A 19,066-nucleotide genomic window follows, 5' to 3' on the forward strand; every position below is an offset into this window, starting at 1 on the left:
TGAGGGTAACCTTTGGGTTGACAGTATTAGGTCACACTGCTCACACCTTAGTATAACAGTCCAAAAGGGGAACCATGTCACATATTCCTCTGTATTTTGAAATACAGGACACACATTTGAAGACAACCTATTTTCCGGTGAGGTTTTAATAATTTTAAGGTTGAATAAAAAGCTTTTCAAGGAAGAACCATGTGTCACATTAGCACAGGCAAAAAAAAACACATACACAAACACACTCACCAAATCTTCAGTAGAATGGACCAATTTTGAATGCAATGCTAAAAGATTTTCAATTTCACTCAAGCTGTTTGGTGGGTTGGTCACACGAGAACCCGTTGGTAATGAATGGTTATTATAAATCAAATGTCTAAGATTTGTCAGAGGGCTGCTTTAAAAGCACAGAGGCCTAAAATAACTCAATAATTATATGAGTCACCTTGCCACTCAGGAAAAAGCTTATTTTTTCTCCACCAAAGTACCCACTCCGTCTTTGCACAAACACATTCACAGTGTGGCTATGTACATGTGATATTTTTGGATCATGAGGGGAAAAAAACCCACTCCCTGTCAAACTTTATGTTTTGTTCATCTGCCAAAGTAAAGGCTTGACAAGAAGGAACACAGTCATTACCACTGGCAACTGTAGGTTTTCACTTCAGTGCTGACGGCACCCCTGACTGCAGCGCTCCTATCTGATTCCCATCCAACCATAGTTGGATAGGTGGCGCAAACGTAGCACATAAACAAACAGGTGAGCAAGTGTAAAAAAAAAAAAATTAAACCAAACATACAGCACATGCACACGCATATGCACACACACACACAAACAACATGAAGCACACATAAACTCTGTCTGCCTGCCTGCCTCTCTCTCTTCCCTTCTCCTCAGGTGTATATGGTCTCTTTGACACAGTCTGCTGCCATGCAGAGCCACATTTAGCTCTGCAAGAAGCGCCAGGCTGCAGCCGAGCAGAGCACAGTGAGGAGGTTATTAATGGCCTTCCTTATTTTAAACGACAGTCTGAAAACACTGGTGGCACCATGCAGACCCTGCTAGCTGCAAGCTTGTCTTTCATCCAATCTGTCTTCACGGCACTCACTCTCCTTGGTCCTAATGGGCCAGTGGCTGTCGCTCTGTCAGTTTGCACCTAATGCCCCCTCGTCTGTCCTGTGGGTCCCATATGAAGGCACACAACCATCTATCACCTTCAACGGGTGTCTTGCACCTCTCCCTTAATTATTTAAAGTCCTGCAGGATTTTGTTGGCTAACGATGTCCACCGGAGTTATAAAACTGATCCTGCATGATTATATTGCAGATGATAACCCAATGTAAAGCTCAAGAAGGTATCAGAGAATAACAAGTTCACGCTGTTTTCTCGAGCCTTCAAATTTTTCCCCTCTGCTTTATTTCCCCTACGTCCCCCACATTCTCCCTTTCACCATCCACCTTGTCCTCTTGCCTTTCATTCTTCAGAGCCCCTGAACGCCACCTAACACCACACCCCGCTGTGAATTTTGACACCTGTCTGATGTATGCCTCTCTTTTCTTTCACAGGACCTGGGTGCACACGGACGGGCCTATCCATCACTCCGCAGACCCATCTCCCCCAGAGCTCGGCCAATCAAGAGCGATAGGGTTTAAGGTAAAAGGAAGTGTCAGAGCGTGAATGAGCGTGTGCATGAACGTGAGATGATGGTGTAATTTTTCATGCGGCTGTGTGTGTTTCAGGACCACTGCAACAAGCTGAGTGAAGTAATAGAAGTTACAATAGAAACACATACACAATTATCTCCCTTTTCCCATTGTTCGTGACCAATAAGTTGTTTGCCATATATTGTGAGGGTAAGTGTGCATGTGGGACGTAGTCTCCCACGTGTGCAATTAAATCCACTTTTGCAAATAGATATGTAAATACCATCCCCGCACCTGTGAAACTCCTAGAAAATTCATTTAACAAGACTGCATTTGTATTGTGTCACGTCAGTGTCACTGGGCCAGTGGCTGTATTTTCAAGGCATCATGTGCCATTTAGAGGCACTTGCCCGGGGAATAACAAAGACTGGCAGCTCGAGTCACAACCTATTGCATCGCTCCAGACGTCATAACACTGTCGGACATGGATAGTGTGGAGGCCATTACAGATTGGTCATTTCGCTGTATAGCTGCTTAAAAGCAAATGAGGAGTGACGACTCGGCTCCCTGGTGATGGACCCTTAGAGGAAAGCTGGGACATTTAATAATCAAACGCATCTGCTCTCCAAGGTTTGAATTAGGAAAGCAGTTTGGATGCACAGGAGGGGGTGGGTACCACAACCTAAGATACTTACACGTCAGTAATGCAGGGCTTCTCACCCAAGTGGTGCAATGGATCTGGAAGTCAGGGGGAATTGGGTTCAGTCTTCATCCAACCCACAAAAACCCACCACTTCAGTGACTCCCTGAGGTACTTTGAAGTTTGGTGTTTTGGCTCTGCAGGCTTATCCACTGGGTTATAGCAAATGTGAAATGACTCGTTGCCGGTGAGGTTTAAGAGCAGATTGTCAGCTTTAATATGAGAGTATTACGATCCGTATCAGATGAACTGTTCAAGGACCACTGACAGCCTTCTGTGCACTCGCACCCCCTCCCAGCTAAAGAGCCAATATTTGATCATATAAAGATATGTTCCATTTTTCATCTGTAGACTATTCAGAGAGCATTTCCTGTCAAAGTCTGACTGCAACTTCGAAATACTCCCTCCATATCTATCTTTTGACTTTACGTGAGGTGAAATGAATCTGAGGTGGTGTTTGAGGCTTGGGCATTTTAGCACGTAAAGTAAACATGAGTCTGACTCATGACCATGTTACATATAAGAAGCGGGCAAGGAATAAATATAGAGCACCGCAACCACCACAGATTTACAGCAGGAAGTCCAATACTAACAAGATTTTAAAGGAAAATTGTCATGCTCTATGCTAAATTTTACATTTCATGGTATTGCAATTTTTGGGGCAGCGGCTCGAAGCACACGCTTGGAATGTTTAATTTTTAAAGACAAGTTGAACTGCAGAACACTGGATATTGATAATGATAATAAAACCAAATATATAATTGGGTTAGACTAAATGTAAAAAATGCCTTTGGGAAACCATCTGAGAGATATTACAATGCCTTTGAGTGAGAGTGCGGTGGTTGTTGTTATATTTTATTGCAAAATTGATTTTTTTCCTAACAATCTGAGGTAGGAAAACATTTAAAGAACAGAGAAACAGTTATTCACCATCATTGTCCCACAAACTGTATGAAATAAATGTTTGAAAGGTATCATTTTTGTTTAACAATGTCAAAAAGACATGAATAGATTTGAGCAAAAAACATCTTTGGGACAGCAACAACAATATCGCTCATTGTGAAGAGAATGACAGAGGGATGCGTATACTGTACTTCCCGACCTGCAGGGAGTTTGAACTAAACCACATTATCACACTGGCATTATAACGATACAAAAATACACATAGCAGCATCTTTTACAAATCAAATTGATATAAAGCATAATCATATAAAAATAAATGCATAACACCTTTATCCCCAGTCATTAAAAAAAGTACAAAATATGACAAGAAACCAATAGAAATGTGCCAGACTTAATACAATAGAAAATGCTATTCATCCATAAGTGCCATATAATGTTATATCATGGGATTTCTAATAATCAGTATTCATACACAGCTATTTGTTAAAAAAGGGCAAGGCAATGGCACAAAAACTAAAAAGTGTAATACTATTAACAAATACTGTATGTACAATATTCAGAGATATTTACAATTCATAACATTTTCCGCTAAAGATGACACGTTGAAAAGTCCATCCGAGTGAGGACTGACAGTCTTTCAATGTGCCAAGGTTTTTGTTGCCGGGGTTTACGCTGTCATGGAGACGACCTCTAACCCCTGGAGTGTAGCAAAAAGCCAGAAGCATTTCAGTCATTGAGTTTGACAACGGGCCTTGATTACCACCTATTCAACAGCCCAAGTGCGCTTTCTGTTTGGCGAAGCTGCCCTCGGTGGGGGGGGCACTCAAATCACAGCAAACACCCGGAAAGCCTTCCCTCCAGGAGGGTTTTGAAGGCTGCAAGGGGAAGAGAGACACAAGAGGGAGAGTCAGCCCGGGGTGCGGCATGTGTCAGACACAGAACACGTCCCAGCTTTTCCCTGAGAGACAGAGATGACATACACACACAAACAGATAGGCTACGGGTTTTCACAGAGAAATGTCCGTGTCGGTGTGTAGCCTGGCACTGATGACGGATAGGACCCAAACAGATAGAGGTTGAGGCTCCGTGAGTAAACAGATAAACCACCCATTTTCACACAAACACGGGGGACTTCATGTGTTAATCCAACAAAGACAGACATGTTGTGAAGTGAGACAGATAAGTGATGGGCAGATACTAACAGACATCAAGCATCACACTGAAGTGACGAAGATAAATGAGTTGGGAGAGAGACAAGGGGAAGAGTGAGAGAACAGAAAGAGAGAGAGAGAGTAAGAGAGAAGGCCACAGAATAAATGAGACTGTGTGTGTGTGTGTGTGTGTGTGTGTGTGTGTGTTAGTCCTCTACACAGGTCTTTACAGGTTTACAAAAGCAGTACTGCAGACGACCGAACAATTCACAGTTGGTGCAATTTAATATCTCTGAAAAACTAGAGCAGACCATACAGTATGTGGGTCACTTGAGCTTTAAACAGAGGCTGGTACGGACCTGTAACCTTAAAGCCTTAAGTGGTACAGCATGGATTCAACACATGATCTTTATTAGCACCAGCAGTCTTTTCCTTGGCAATCACAAGCTACCCTCTTTGTTAACACTTCAACGTTATTCTCTTTAATTCACCGAGGACTCATTATGTAGGAAGATAGTGACAAACCTATCTGACAGTGAGAATTATTGGCCCTCTTGTCTTTACCCCTAAATTGCCAAAGTCATCACTAAAATCCTGGCTCATAAATTTAATTCCGTCCTGACAGAAACAATTCACACACACCAAGGTAATCATTATTACAGTATCTTGTTTAATCATAGAGACAGGCACTGAACATTATTAATATGTTTCCCTAATTCAAAAAGTCCTACCATCTCAGTCACCTTGGTGCAGAAGAGATGTATGGCCTCCTATGTATTTTACACTCTGCAGAGCCTTGAATGGGGTATGTATTTTATTGCCCGGCTTAAGCTTCTTAACATTCCAATTGCCATTGTACAAACCAATGATATCTCTTGTTTCTTACTCTGTGTTAACGAGTGGCGCCAAACAGGTCGGTCTGCTCTCACCCCTCCTCTTTGTAGCAACAATAGGAATGTAGTAAGAAAGGGTGGCGTGATAAAAGCAAAAATATATCTCTATGCCGATGATGCAGTGCTCTATGTGCAGACCTGCTATTTCCCACTTGAGGTCTTTCAACCTGTGGTTGTTGCTCTTGTTAACTATGAGTGTGACATTGTCAAAAGAATGAATGAATAATGATAATGAAGTGCCAATGGTTACCTGTTAATGTGCTGTGACGTCTTTGAGGGTGGATGTATTACATATATCAGTGATTTGACCTCTGTGTAAATTCAGATGGATAAAGTCTGTACCGTTTCCCCACTATCATTGCCCAATTATTTCTGTATTAGGACAATTGAACAGATTGTACCTGGAGACAATTTAGAGGTTTAAGATATTTAGGTTGAGTTCTTGTTTGTTTGTTTATCAGAGCCACTACATTAAACATTATACCCATTTTCACTGATTTGCCTCCTTGTCTTAACACCTAATAAAATGCAAAGCCTTTGCAGGAATAATTTAGGGTGTACTCATCTTCTTAACACTGATTGCGAAGCTACCAATTACTAGACACATGCTAATCACTTTCCCATGTGACTGCATGAGATAAGTAACAAACCACCTGCATCAGAGTGGATACGTTTTTCTCTAGCTGAGAGCCATTGATTTCTCATTTCTCCCTCTCTAAGCCCCAGCAGATTAACCCCTCCACTTTTCACTCAAGTCGTAAAACAGACTGCTGGACAATTAGCAATCGCCTTAAAGGTTCAGTAAGCGGAATAGTCAGTTTAGCTAACTTCCTGTCAGTGACTGCAGTTAGCAGTTCCCTCGCTCGTCCCTACGTCACCACATTGATGCACTGCGGTCTTCAAGCAGCGAGTTATCTAGCATCATCTCAGATCCTTAAGTGTGATAAAACATGATAAAAACCATCAAAACCAACATTGGGAAGGATTTTTACCTGCTCCGCCATTGTAGGCGCATAAACATTCACCCCTCTGTCGCTCTGCCCGTGCACCGGCAGTGAGACGTTTGTAGCGTTCTCTCTTCTGATTGGTTATCAGTAATGGGATCCCCGAAAAGTTTATTTGCTGATTACATGCAGAGCGGGTGACTGAGAGATCGCCTTTATGAAACGCGCACACTATGTAAGTGATCATTGTATGAATAAAGAGCGATTAAACACTTATATTAACATAAATAAATTGCTTACTTCACCTTTAAACAATTAATTGACAGTATTCAAGACTTCTGATGTTTTTCTTTTGTTTAATCTTATTTTCTATACATTCTCTTTTAATGTAATGCTTCTCTGGTATAATTTATAAAGCTTTGTTTTGACTAACATAAGATACCACTTTCATCTGTGATTTTAGAATGGGGTTTTAAGTAAATGTTAGGTTTTTGTTGCACAATTATCCCTGAAAATTAAAACGTAACCCTAAAAAATTGCACATGGCAATTAGCAAACACATACCAGCCCCAAAGGTCAACTGGGCTATTTTTTTCCCGTACCTCTCTGAGAAAATGCCATTTTGGTAAGAGGCAATGTAGTGTTTCCGATTGTCCACCGGCATCACGTCGATGTAACCACCCACGTGATTTTTGATTATTCCAGCATGGACCGCTCCTCGGCATATACTGGACTTCTACAGAGGAATGCAAAAGAAAAGGGAACACAAATGAGATGTATGGTCTCTTAATTCATGCAAAACATTGAAGGTGATTGGTGGTGATTTAAAAAAAAACACATTAAGCTTTAAAAACAGACTTACATCAGAGTATATTCCGGTACCGATTACTCTGGATAAGTGAGGATTTTCTTCTAAACAGTTTCTTGGGCAGTATAACCTAAAAAGAGAACATTCGCACATAATGACTTGAACTTAAATGAGGCTGGAGAACTAAGGGTATAAAAGTGCAGATATAAAATCAGGGTCATACCTTGGACAGTGTTTTGCAGGCTTTTGGTAAGGACACAGCGGTGCAACTGTGGTTTCACATGTAATGGCTTTGACTGCAAGAAATGATTACAGCAAGAATGTGACATATTACTGAGTAATTCAATATAGAAATATGACATATCTATAATTATAGTGTCACATTATTGTCGAACTAACCTGTCACTCTGGACACTGTGAAGGAATTGGCGCTATGATATTTTCTGTCAAGGGGAAAGACAACATTGGCGTGAGAATATATTGTTTTCATTTTGTTGTGAGTGTATTTGACCAATCTTGCAATCAAATACCATCAGTATACGTCCATGGTGATGGTTGTTTCTAATAGCATTGCCTCACCCTAGAGACTGTACTCCATTCTTGTTGGATTTGATGAAAAAGTCCTTTCTGCCTTGTCTTGTCACATCCATCCATCCTCCATCGTTATCTATGACACCCGCATGTAGACCAGCTCTGCACACACTGGATTGCTGCAAATAGGACATTTTATTTTGCAGCATAATTTACGCAGGAGACCTTTTGCTGGCACAGTTGTCGGCTAATAGCACTTCAATGTCTTGTTCAAGGACAAACAGCTGTAAAAGGGACAATGTGCAAACTGAACTCAGACAGTCAGACTTTATCATTTATCAGCCTGAAGACTGATACACACACTTGTGTACTCACCATTTCATAGTATACTGTCCCGACTACTTTTCCCGTAGCGTCTAGACACCCAGCTGGACACTCATATCTGTAGATTAACATAGGAAATATAAAGTGAAATCTTCTGTTTGCTCCATTTTGTGTTGTCGTCGTAAAATATATTTTGTAACTTAAATGTACCTATTACATGGTGTTCCTTTACACTGATCTCGAAGCTTAGTGTCACAAGTAACAAGCTGAGCTGAAAAACATGAGCATAAAGGCCTTTCAGTGCTCGCACAGGATCCAACATGCAAGAATCGGCTGCTCTGATGCGGATGACGGGGTTTCTAAAAGCCTCAGTTGAGTGAAACCCAGAGAAAGCGATTGTTGTGATGCCTCAAGGACCAAAGAGAAGAAAATTCCTGCAACAAGGTTCAGGGTGGTCAGCATTACTAAAGGAAGTGTCTCAACTTACAGGCACAGGCCCCCTTGCGCTGCGGAGAGGAAGCCATTTAAAAACCACAGCGAGCCCCCCCCCCCCCACCCCACCCCTCAACCCCTCTCAGCCGGCCAAAAGCAAACACACACTCAGGGGATCGTGTTAAAATAGACTCTCCTCCCTGCCTTGAAGAGTGACTTGCAATATTAAGTACACTTGAGAAACTGTCAGGGTTAATCAGGGAGATGACGGCTAAAGACTGCAGAACATCAAGGCAATTTAAGATAAATTGTAAGAAAAATATATCCGGTCAAGGCCTGTTTTCTGTGCTTGTTATCCATTATTGCTTGTGCAACACAACGCAGGTAGCAATTCACAAATTCACTGGTTTAGACTTACATTTTCAAGACAATTTTTTTTTTTTTTTTAGATCATGTCCTATGTTTCTTGCCACTGTGCGCACCTCCCAACACTATAACAGATCCTAAACACACACACACACACACACATTTTGAGATGAAACTAGACCCAGAATAAACAGTTAAATGGCAGCTTACACATCTGCTGTGTGTTGACCACTTCATTTTTCTGCAGGTCCTCCGTGGGGGGCTTGGTGGGGGCTGGGGCGGGGAGACTGGGAGGCTCGGGTCTGGAGGCCCTGGACCGGGGCTTCTGTGGAGTACGGGGGGGCTCCGGCTCAATGAAGTTGTTTTCTTCCGTTTCCTCTTGTGGACGGTAGGAGCTGTCATCTTCAAGTAAAGTCATAAAAACAGAGCATGAGCTATTTTGTCCCTCTGGCTTTCTCACTCTGTCATTCTCTACTTTCCACACACATACCTTTATAGCAGAGGTTCTCCTTACAGCCCCCTCCATAGCTGGGAGGACAGGCAGAGCATGGGGTCCCATGTTTGTAAGGTGCATGGCCCCACCAGTTACCCCTGTACAGTTCATAGAACAAGCAAGGCTTATGAACATTTCGAAAAATCAATTGATAGCCAAACTTACAATATCAGCAGCACATCATAATGTCACAGCAAATCCCTGTATAACAGTGAAGCAGCTGTGAACCAAGATTGCAACAAATGTCCTTACTTTGGTGAATAGTTGCAGACAAGATAGACAGCTTTGGCCCATATCTGTCCCCACACATTCATGTTGTAACACGTGTTGATGGCACAGCCAATCCGACTGCTGGTAGCCCAAACCAGCTGCGAAAGAAAAACAAGACAAAAAAAAGTAGATTACATGGTCTGAAATAACTTAAAAATCTCCATTAATTGTGATGAAAAATGGTATGATCCAGACCGAGCTACCTGTGTATAGTGAGTACAAACTGGGCCGGAGCATCTGAAGGGGCAATAGGGGTCACACTCCTGAGGGTAAGGGAAGGAGTAGTCTTTCACTTCATCATACCAGGCCTGCACATGGAACGTGGGTGGTTGATACCTGCAGATATGAGTAAGCATATCCATGAAGACAATGTTCAAAAGAACATTTATATTGCCTGGTGTCTCTTTTAGAGTAGGAGTTGGTATCATGCATCAAAGCAGTTCTCTGTGCTTACTGCAGGTACATTTCTAATAACCTTTAACATAATCCCGGTAGGTAACTTTTAAATGGAATATATTTAAATATTTGAATATTCAAATATTTGTCTTTTTGTAAGTGCAAAAACAATGCAACTATAGTAAATGTAAATGGTAACATTCACATACATACTTTCCCTAATAACAAAGTTTATAAAAAATGTTCTTCAAAAACTTGTTTGAAGATTGAGGTGATAGCTTAAGATAATATACAGCAATCATTTATCATATATCATAACGGGCTGGTCCGAATTATTCAAATATTATACTATTCGAAGTATTCAAAACTCATTTCAATATTGTGAAGCTTTTTGTTATGTTTGTCTGTTTATCAGAAGACTACTAGTTACACAGTTACCATCTGTAGTTAGCAGCCATTAGTTAACACAGCATTATAAACACCTACGTTAAGACCGCCATTACCTTGTAGCTGGCAATCAAATGTGTTTGCTCTATAAATACATTGCAGTAACCATGGCGTGACACTGATTTGGCACCAGGTGCTGCTAGTTAATCTGATTAGCATCACACAGACGTCTTGAGTGTGGAGTGATATGATTAGATGTGGAACAATGTGAAGCAGTGCTGTTTTCAGATGCTCTATGCAGAGCTACACATGTAACTCAGTCTTAATTGTGTGTGATTCTACTTGATATGTATGCACTAGTATACGTGTTTGTTGGCTCATCGTCAGTAAAGTAGCTATAAGCTAACTTTGCTTTCTTGAGAGTTATAAACAAGGTTGCCTAGTCTCTTTGGCTCAGCACAAATGTAGCAAATTCACATGTGTCTTCTGTATGATCATGTTAGCGACCATACAATATAATGTGTAGATGTAGTACATTTTATGGTGCTAAATTGATAATGCAAAACAGTAAGGGATGGAGTCAGCGATTCTGGAGAATGCTTGTTGTCAAAATCAGTTTGTCAAAATCAGTCAATATCTCCTCACTATCCACCACCAATCCGTACTGTGTGCGCTGACAAAGAAATAGTGTGTTAATACACAAATGTAAACAAAGGGTATGTAAATAACAGGGGGCACCATAACTAGCAACATACCAGTTTACAGAGCCAGTGGTGTATTAACACTGGATTTTCTTTAGCGCACACACATACATAAGGTAACAGATCGTGAAGGAGATATTCACTTAATTTGACAAGAGAGATTGAGAATAATTCTCCAGAATCACTGACTCCACATTTAAGAGTGGTGCAAAGCTCATTAGTTTATAAAGTTGTAATGTTTGTTTACTCCTTACAAATGTAAAAACCACAAGTTGTGGGAAAAAACAATTCCACATTTACACAGTGGGCTCTAGAGACTTGAGGTAGCGTTAAAAGGCAATATATATTCGTGGATATGTTGTACACTGAATGACAGTTTACCTTCCCCAGTGTGCTCCCAGGTTCTGTCCGATCTGTGGCAGTAAACCAGCAGGACCATGCTCCCACAGACACGTCTCTGCCCACTCCTCTGCAGTACGCTCCAACTCTGTGTCCCATACCTGCACAGGGCATGAGATACCAAAAACATTTATGAGTGTTTTTTTTCTGGATTCGATTTTACCAGAAGTGGAATTAAACCGATAAAGTGCAAACACAAACCTGCTTATATTGCCACTATGGGTCATAAAAATATAGAAAAAATGTCCGGTCATAAAATGGATATTGGATTACTAGAGAAAAATCACTGCCTTACAGGGTTTGTTCAGCTGCCAATAGTGTGATATTCAATCACTTAACTGAACATGGATTATTTATCGTATATTATGACGAGTCGTAGGGAATCGAGATCTGCTATGGTTATGTAAGGGCTCTATTCTTAACACTAAAGGAGGACAACCATATGTTGACGTGTTGCTGCTGAAAGAGCTTTCTGACTTTCTTTTTGCTGCTCGGTTGTCTTTCCCCAGATGGGTTTTTCCTGGAGGACTGGGTGTTATTTGAAAAATGCAAAAGCTGCTTTTCCTAAAGTAATGCCTTCCATATGTCTCTGGTGAGATGTCTGGGTGCAAGCTTTTGTTTCACTTTACCGCTCTCTGATTTGCCCTCTCGGTTAAGTTTGGCTCTGGTTGGATACTAAGGGATCATATTCCCATTCTTGGGTTTTCTGGGAATGCAAAGACTGTCCTTCCTCTTTGCTGACCTACATTCTGCTGTATTAAATTAAAAAAATAAACTTAAAAATAACACCAGCTGTAATTCCTCCGAAGGACACAGTGTATTGCACACCTTCACTTTCACCTTCACAGTGGGATGTATAATATAACCGGTTGCTACGAGGAAGTCAATTAGTTTGCATGTGTGCACGCGTACATGTGGGTGTGAGCACATGCATTAGTACACCAGCAGAGGTGTCAGAAGTGTTTTTACATTTCACACATCGGGCCCTGGTAGTCATAGCTTACCGTCACTGAAATCTCATCCAATAACAAGACACTATAATAACTCCCCCACCCCTGCTTCCATCGCCTACTCCCGCATCGTCCGTCACCCACTTTCGGTCCCACCAGAAACAACCACTGTTCTCTGCATTACTCCCAAAACACCCCCACCTACCAAACAACAGGATGTCTGGCAGCTCTGCAATTTAACTCTACGCTCTGGGAAGTTGCTTTAAGACTTTTTTCTGGGAATCCTGTTGGCTGTTGAGAGGAGGTATTTGTTTAAATCAACAATGCCAATGTAATGTTGGCCCGACTGTGCCATAATTGCTCAGCTATGTCAGTGTGTCAAAACAAAAACCTTGTAGGAATGATACGCAGAGGTGTGGAGTATATTTTTCATTAATCCCTACACCTGCACAGAGGTAGTGTTCAGTGTTACAACAACCACACATGTGCTGTAGACCTGTGGTCTGTCTTGCACAATATGGCCAAATGATAACTGACAGACTCAGGGCAAAAACAGGAAGTATAATGAGTTTACCTGAAACTCTGTCTCTGTTCAGAAATAACCTCTGTTGGCAGGAAGCGGCAAATAAATGTCAGAATATCAGTTTTGTTACATCTGTTTTGTAATCCCCGGTTATCCCTTTTGCCATAATAATATAATTGCTTATGATGCTGAAACAGCAACACTGCAGAATGCATAAGGAAACCGTTCAGTTTTAACCTTGATTCCTATCCAACTCATGTTCCCCTTCGATTTTCTCGACAAGTGACCTCCTTGCACGTTTTGGTTCCTGTTCCTAATCAATGTTGCATGCAGAGAAAAACAGGGTAAAGATATGGGAATTGGAGAAAGGGGAAGTTGAGACAAAAGGAACATAAGATGGTGTGAAGAGAAGACAAGGAGGCAAATGGGTTAGTAATAAGAAGCTTAGAAGTAGAAAAAGTGATCAATAGTAAAAAGGGAAACATTTATATGAAATATTTTTTAATGTGTGTTTGTTACAATGTTGTCGAAAGCTACAACTATTGCATTCCAGACCCACTTCAATTTCACATCAGAGTGACCTTGCACGAAAAAAATAATCTATGGGTGCACTGATAAGTAAACTGAAACACGTGGGAATGAGCAGTGGTAACTGCCTAAGGATCTGCAAACCACAGCACATAGGATGTTCTGTACTTGAGCGGAGTCAACACAATGTTTTTGACCATTAATGAATGGTTATGGGTCGGAAAACATTCGACTGTGGCCACAAGTACAGTGGGTTCCAAAGCTGAGTGAAAAAGAAAAAGAAAACTCTGGCTGCAGTGTCTTGGAGGGGAATGTGGCCGATTATGGTTTCTGTCACACAGACATGATTTGTGAAGTTCTTAAAGTATGTCCTGAATCATAACGAATACCAGCAGCACCCTTCCAGCTGAGGAACTCATTCCATTGTCCTTAAGCTTGCAGAGAAAGGCTGCTCAGAAAGTGTCGACCGATTTTTCAGCTGTTGAATCTGATGCAGAGTGCAGCCGGCTTGTCAAGCTGCTTTGGTTTGCACAGTTAGCCCAGCAGGGGAGGCCTCATAACCAAGACCCCCGAAATTACACACACACACACACACACACACACACACACACACACACACACACACACACACACACACACACACACACACACACACACACACACACACACACACACACACACACACACACACACACACACACACACACTTCTGTTGGGGCCAGTAAAGAAAAACACCTCCCCTTCTAAAGTATTTCAGCGCTGTGCACACAGCATTGTGTATTTCGCTTCACACTTCATTTGTGGCCATGTTTCCGTGTGTTTTTTTTCTATCCCTCTCTCTTCCTTGGTCATCTGGTTGGATTCCAAAGGATACAGAGGTGTACTTCCTTTGCAGGTTTGGGTTCCTGTTCCTAATCAATGTTGCATGCAGAGAAAAACAGGGTAAAGATATGGGAATTGGAGAAAGGGGAAGTTGAGACAAAAGGAACATAAGATGGTGTGAAGAGAAGACAAGGAGGCAAATGGGTTAGTAATAAGAAGCTTAGAAGTAGAAAAAGTGATCAATAGTAAAAAGAGAAAAATGTATATGACCTATTTTTTAATGTGTGTTTGTTACAATGCTGTCGCAAGCTACAACTATTGCATTCCAGACCCACTTCAATTTCACATCAGAGGACCTGGGGATGACCATTTTCAGAATGTTGTCAACCAGCGAATACCATTATCTCTCAGCATCATGTTATAACTGGAACATAGTTTCACCAGAATAGCATAGCCAATTATTGTACGCTTGACTTGATCAGGAAGCTGTTGATAACTTGAAATCTTATAATTAAATTTGGCCTCATATTGGGCTTCATAATGCCTTTGAAATAAGTGTAACAGTCACATCATAAGCCTACATAATATCTATCGATAACAAACAACTAGCAATGTCAGCCAAAATATAGCTTACTCTAGAGTCCTTTTCACATTGCATTCTACAGATGGATGTTGCAGGAGTCCAGCTTGGTGACATTTGGGTGGTATCTTTGCTATTTTGGGAGAATATTGTACTTTTGGCTTCACTGGAGCTTGACCTCAGATGTGGACTATGGCAACCTTAGGAGCTACTGTAAGTGATACAGAGAAGACCAATCTTTTTACATACTATAGCTGCAAGTAGCAAGTGTTCCCTTCCATGTGGCAGGTTTTCTGGGCATATTCAGCTGCCCAGAACTGGGGGGGGGGAGAACCCAAGGCACACTGAGAGACCTTAAATCTTCCAGCTGGCTTGGAGAAAAAGTTGTGAAAAGTCTCTAGGACACAAAGACTTTTGGACCATTCTTGCTGATGTTTTGCCAGCAGAGTCTGATACTTATTCATCTAAAACAGTTTCCCCCAACCTCGAAGCTATCTAAATACTGTTTCAAATGTGTGCCAACACTACCATAATCAAACCATTGGGTGAAGTTAATTCATGGCAGATTTATCAGTCCAAAACTTAATTATTGTCTGATTGGACAGCCGCCTTATCTAATAGTAAGTTCAAATGAGCTATAGCTTGCAGCACAACTTCAACAAACTTTATCTGAAACCCACCGACATTGTGACCGCGGCAGACCTGAGTGCAGCCCAGCAAAGCCAAGTCAAACAACATCAAGGCAGGTGGGGGCCTTTTCTCCCATGATGACATCTGCTTGTCTTGCAGCCCTTCAAACACTGACACTTCTCTGTTAATACCTGTGGGTCAACATTTGACTGAAAGTGCATTGAAGCTTTGTTGATCGCTATGGAGTGTGAATGCTTATCCTGGGAATTTATTATTTTTGGGGGGAGAGGAGGGGCCTCTGTGTTGGATAATGACAGAATGGGAACGTAGCCACGGGGATAAGAGAGAGGGAGAGAGAGGGCAAGAAAAGAAAACAGATGAAGGCGGAGAGGAAGGGAAGGGGGGGAATTTGAATTGATGTTATCTCGGAGTCTCTGTGATGATTGCCACAGAAGGTCAGCGGGTTTGTGGCTTAATACAATGGCAGACAATAACAGAGCTGATGGGCCAGTGGCTATGTATTTGCGCGGGGATATTCGTGGGAGTGTGCATCAGCATGCATGAGTGTGTAGGGAGGAGAGCACGGGAGCATATCTATGAAGTCTTCCAGTACAGTGGAGCTGTGAGGTTTCTGAAAGGTGACTGCGGCTCAACACAGACCGAAGGAAAATAAGGGGGGAATATGGGGCCACGACGTACCAAATAAAGCGCAGAAAATCATTGAAAAATGCACTTTACAATTACATGTGACCTGAACAGTTTCTCACCTGGAAGATATTGACCTCAACAGAAGTGCAAATAAGATTTCAGCCTTCATCCTTAAAAGTCACTTCTATTTGTCCATTTCAAAATCTTTCCTTTCTTTTCCTCTTGCCACCCTCTCATTCAACATCTTTTTCTTTGCAATTATTTGTACACCCTTCTCTATTCATCTCTCCTCGCCTCTCCCACTCTAGGTGCAAACCTCCTTCATCCTTTTACATCTCTATTTTTATTTACCTACTATTTTGTGGCTTGCAAGTTTTCCCTTTCTTTCTCTAACCTCAAGTCCTCTTGTTGCATGCCTCTCCATATTTCACCCCTGGGTGCCCCTTCAGCTAAAAAAAAAAAAAAAAAAAACAGCCAACAGTAACAGGAGACAGTGGAAGGGAGCCGTGCACTGCTGGCTCAGCATTTCTCTTCTAGAGTGTGCCTCGACCAGAAGCCTGCCAGGCAGAGTGGTGCTTTAACACACGTACACAGACACACACACACACACACACACACACACACACACACACACACACACACACACACACACACACACACACACATATATATACACAAGGGGTCCTCAAGTCCAACCACTCAATTATACAATTACACAGTCCAGCAGTTGCCCCCAGCAGGAACTGTTTATTTGCCTTTACCATAGAATAATACTGCCTTTTGTTCTGTAGCTCTTTAAGCAGAGATGAGAGCTTGATAAAACCTCATTACCTTTTGCAAACTGTATTGATTTTTAACCTTCTAAGTGCTGTCGGTGGCAATGCACTGTGGCGGTCAAGCAGTGCATATACACGTGTAGTGTATTTGGAGAAGTTCCAGATATGTGGTTGCGCGCAAGGCTTTCAGAAGGTGTGTGTGTGTGTGTGTGCGTGTGTGTGTGCGTGTGTGTGTGTGTGTGTGTGTTTAGTGGGGGTAGACAGCTGGTAAAACAAGCCCTGGTGCCTTGCTCTGATTCTAATTGCACTGTGAAAAGTGATCTGGCACTGTACACACACGTGATGGCCAAAGGATAAAGTCAAACAAATCTCTTAGCACGAGTAAAAAAGAAATGCAGTAGTAATGTGATCATTGGCAGGTTGGTAGAATTCTTCTCTTCTGGCAAAACAATCAAAGTCACATGGGTACAGATGTCTGTGTGTGGGGGGCTCATGTGTGAAGGTGCTTAGATGCCGGCATGCTGCTTCTTGAGTGTGTGTGTGAGTGGGCCAAGTGCCAGCTGGTCTGGTGACTGGGTCAGTCCACTAAGCTATATGGTCCACCCAGTGTACAAGACTCTGAGGGAGTTCAGAATGGGGTCAAACACATATAAAACTGCATTTCGTCCTCTGGGGAAATTCTCCAGCCACCTACCATGTATTCCATGTTGGAAGAAGGCGGGTAAACCTGGCCTCGGAGCTTGTTGTGAAGGTCCAGGATGAGTTGAGCGTCGCTGTCTGTGATGGCCCTCTTCCCCCTCTGCTTGGCCTCCCACCAGTCGCCCTCCTCGTCCAGATACTTGTCCAGAATGGGCGCCCAGTCCGTAGAGTTGGGAAGCATCACCATGGAGGTGGCCGCCTGGAGCAGCAAGAGCAGGGACACGCCCCTCGTCAGCCAGCCCATAGATACACACCTCATCCTGGGTAAGTTGAGGAAGTAGTAATGGTGGGAGGGTGGATCCTCTCAAAGTAGTAGGGGGAGACGGATGGGGCAAAGTAAAGGACAGACACGCTCCTTCGTCCGCAATGTGAACTGGAAAAAGAGCCAAGCTGAGCGAGCAAAAAAAAACAGGATTATCGGAGGGATTTGGAATTGGTGTTCTGTATCCAATTTGCTCAACGACCCAAGTCAATATAGAACTTGGTGAGGACAGCACTTTGGCTTGCAGTCGACACTTGGTCTGGTGCAGTGCCACGGGCAACCACATGGGGTTCACTGGGGGTAAACTGGCAGACTACAGTGACATGCTGAAATGTTAATTGAATAAATCTCGACTAGTGTTGAACTTCCTTTAGGATTTTCCAACTTTTTCCGCCAAATAAAAAGAGGGGAATGACAGCTTGAGAGCTGTTAAAAATAAAATAGGTCTAGTGCATTTCAAATCACATGAGGCAGCACAGCTGTAATAAATGCATTTAAGTGCACACATCATGATGCATGATGTAGCTAATGCATTCACAATACAGTATACTTTCCGTTGAACTTTTTGGTATGCATGCTGCAATGCTGTCAGAGGCCGGACGACTCAAACGTGCCAATACTTAATGGAAAATGTGAAGAGTAATGCACATTGAAATAGAAATGGAGTGCTGTGATTTAATGTAGACTTTGGAAATAATTTACCTTTAATGAATTGGCATGCAGCCCGCTTCTTGAGCTCCTGACAGATCTGGCTGTGAGAAAATACTTCAGCAGCTGGAGGAGAAGTATAAAAAAAAGAAATCCGCCTTCAAAGTAACTTTCAGAGCCAGGTGGAAGAGCGGTGGTGACTGTCGCCGGCTGCCATACGAGATAAATCTGAAGCACTGATGTGGCTGTTTCTCTCCGTTTTCAGACAGTTTTTTAAAATGAGAAAGAGAGACAGAGATACTCTGAGAGAGAAAGGGAGAGTGGGTCTTTCTTCTTTCGAGATTCTTGCACTAAAGCCGCTAAAGCATCACTTATCCACATTTTATCCTCAACTTGGCTGCGCTTCGAGAGTGCCGCCCCTGACCACGCCTCTTCCAAAAAGGTTTGTGAAAACGAAACGGCCCACTCGTTCATGCCAAAGACCTCTGCGAACCTCCGGGGTGTGTGTAGGCACAGTGCACGATAAGCGAATATCTTTCTTTTTCTCCAATGTTATGCTCAGCATATATTCCCCAGCAAAACAAATGTGCAACAGTGTAATTTAATCATTTAAAATCTCAAGCACTGCCATTAATCTAAATTGTTGCAATCTTACAAGATTTCTGTC

General features: G+C 42.2%; 1 protein-coding gene across 1 annotated transcript; it reads right to left on the reverse strand.

Annotated features, from left to right (window-relative positions):
• Window positions 1-3,232: 3,232 nt before the first annotated feature.
• LOC307267598 (cysteine-rich secretory protein LCCL domain-containing 1-like) lies at window positions 3,233-17,748 on the reverse strand (the record flags this gene model as incomplete). The annotated part of the gene is made up of 14 exons (XM_080049957.1): window positions 3,233-4,113; window positions 6,829-6,962; window positions 7,089-7,164; window positions 7,258-7,330; window positions 7,434-7,477; window positions 7,614-7,744; window positions 7,941-8,007; window positions 8,100-8,160; window positions 8,898-9,089; window positions 9,178-9,278; window positions 9,433-9,548; window positions 9,654-9,786; window positions 11,316-11,434; window positions 17,485-17,748. The coding sequence occupies 14 exons, from the start codon at window positions 17,746-17,748 to the stop codon at window positions 4,062-4,064; spliced, it is 1,563 nt and encodes a 520-aa protein (XP_079906083.1). The 3' UTR covers window positions 3,233-4,061.
• Between the last annotated feature and the right edge of the window lie 1,318 nt (window positions 17,749-19,066).

Source organism: Ammodytes marinus (assembly GCF_949987685.1).
Source record: "Ammodytes marinus genome assembly, chromosome: 21".
Lineage (NCBI taxonomy): Eukaryota > Metazoa > Chordata > Actinopteri > Uranoscopiformes > Ammodytidae > Ammodytes > Ammodytes marinus.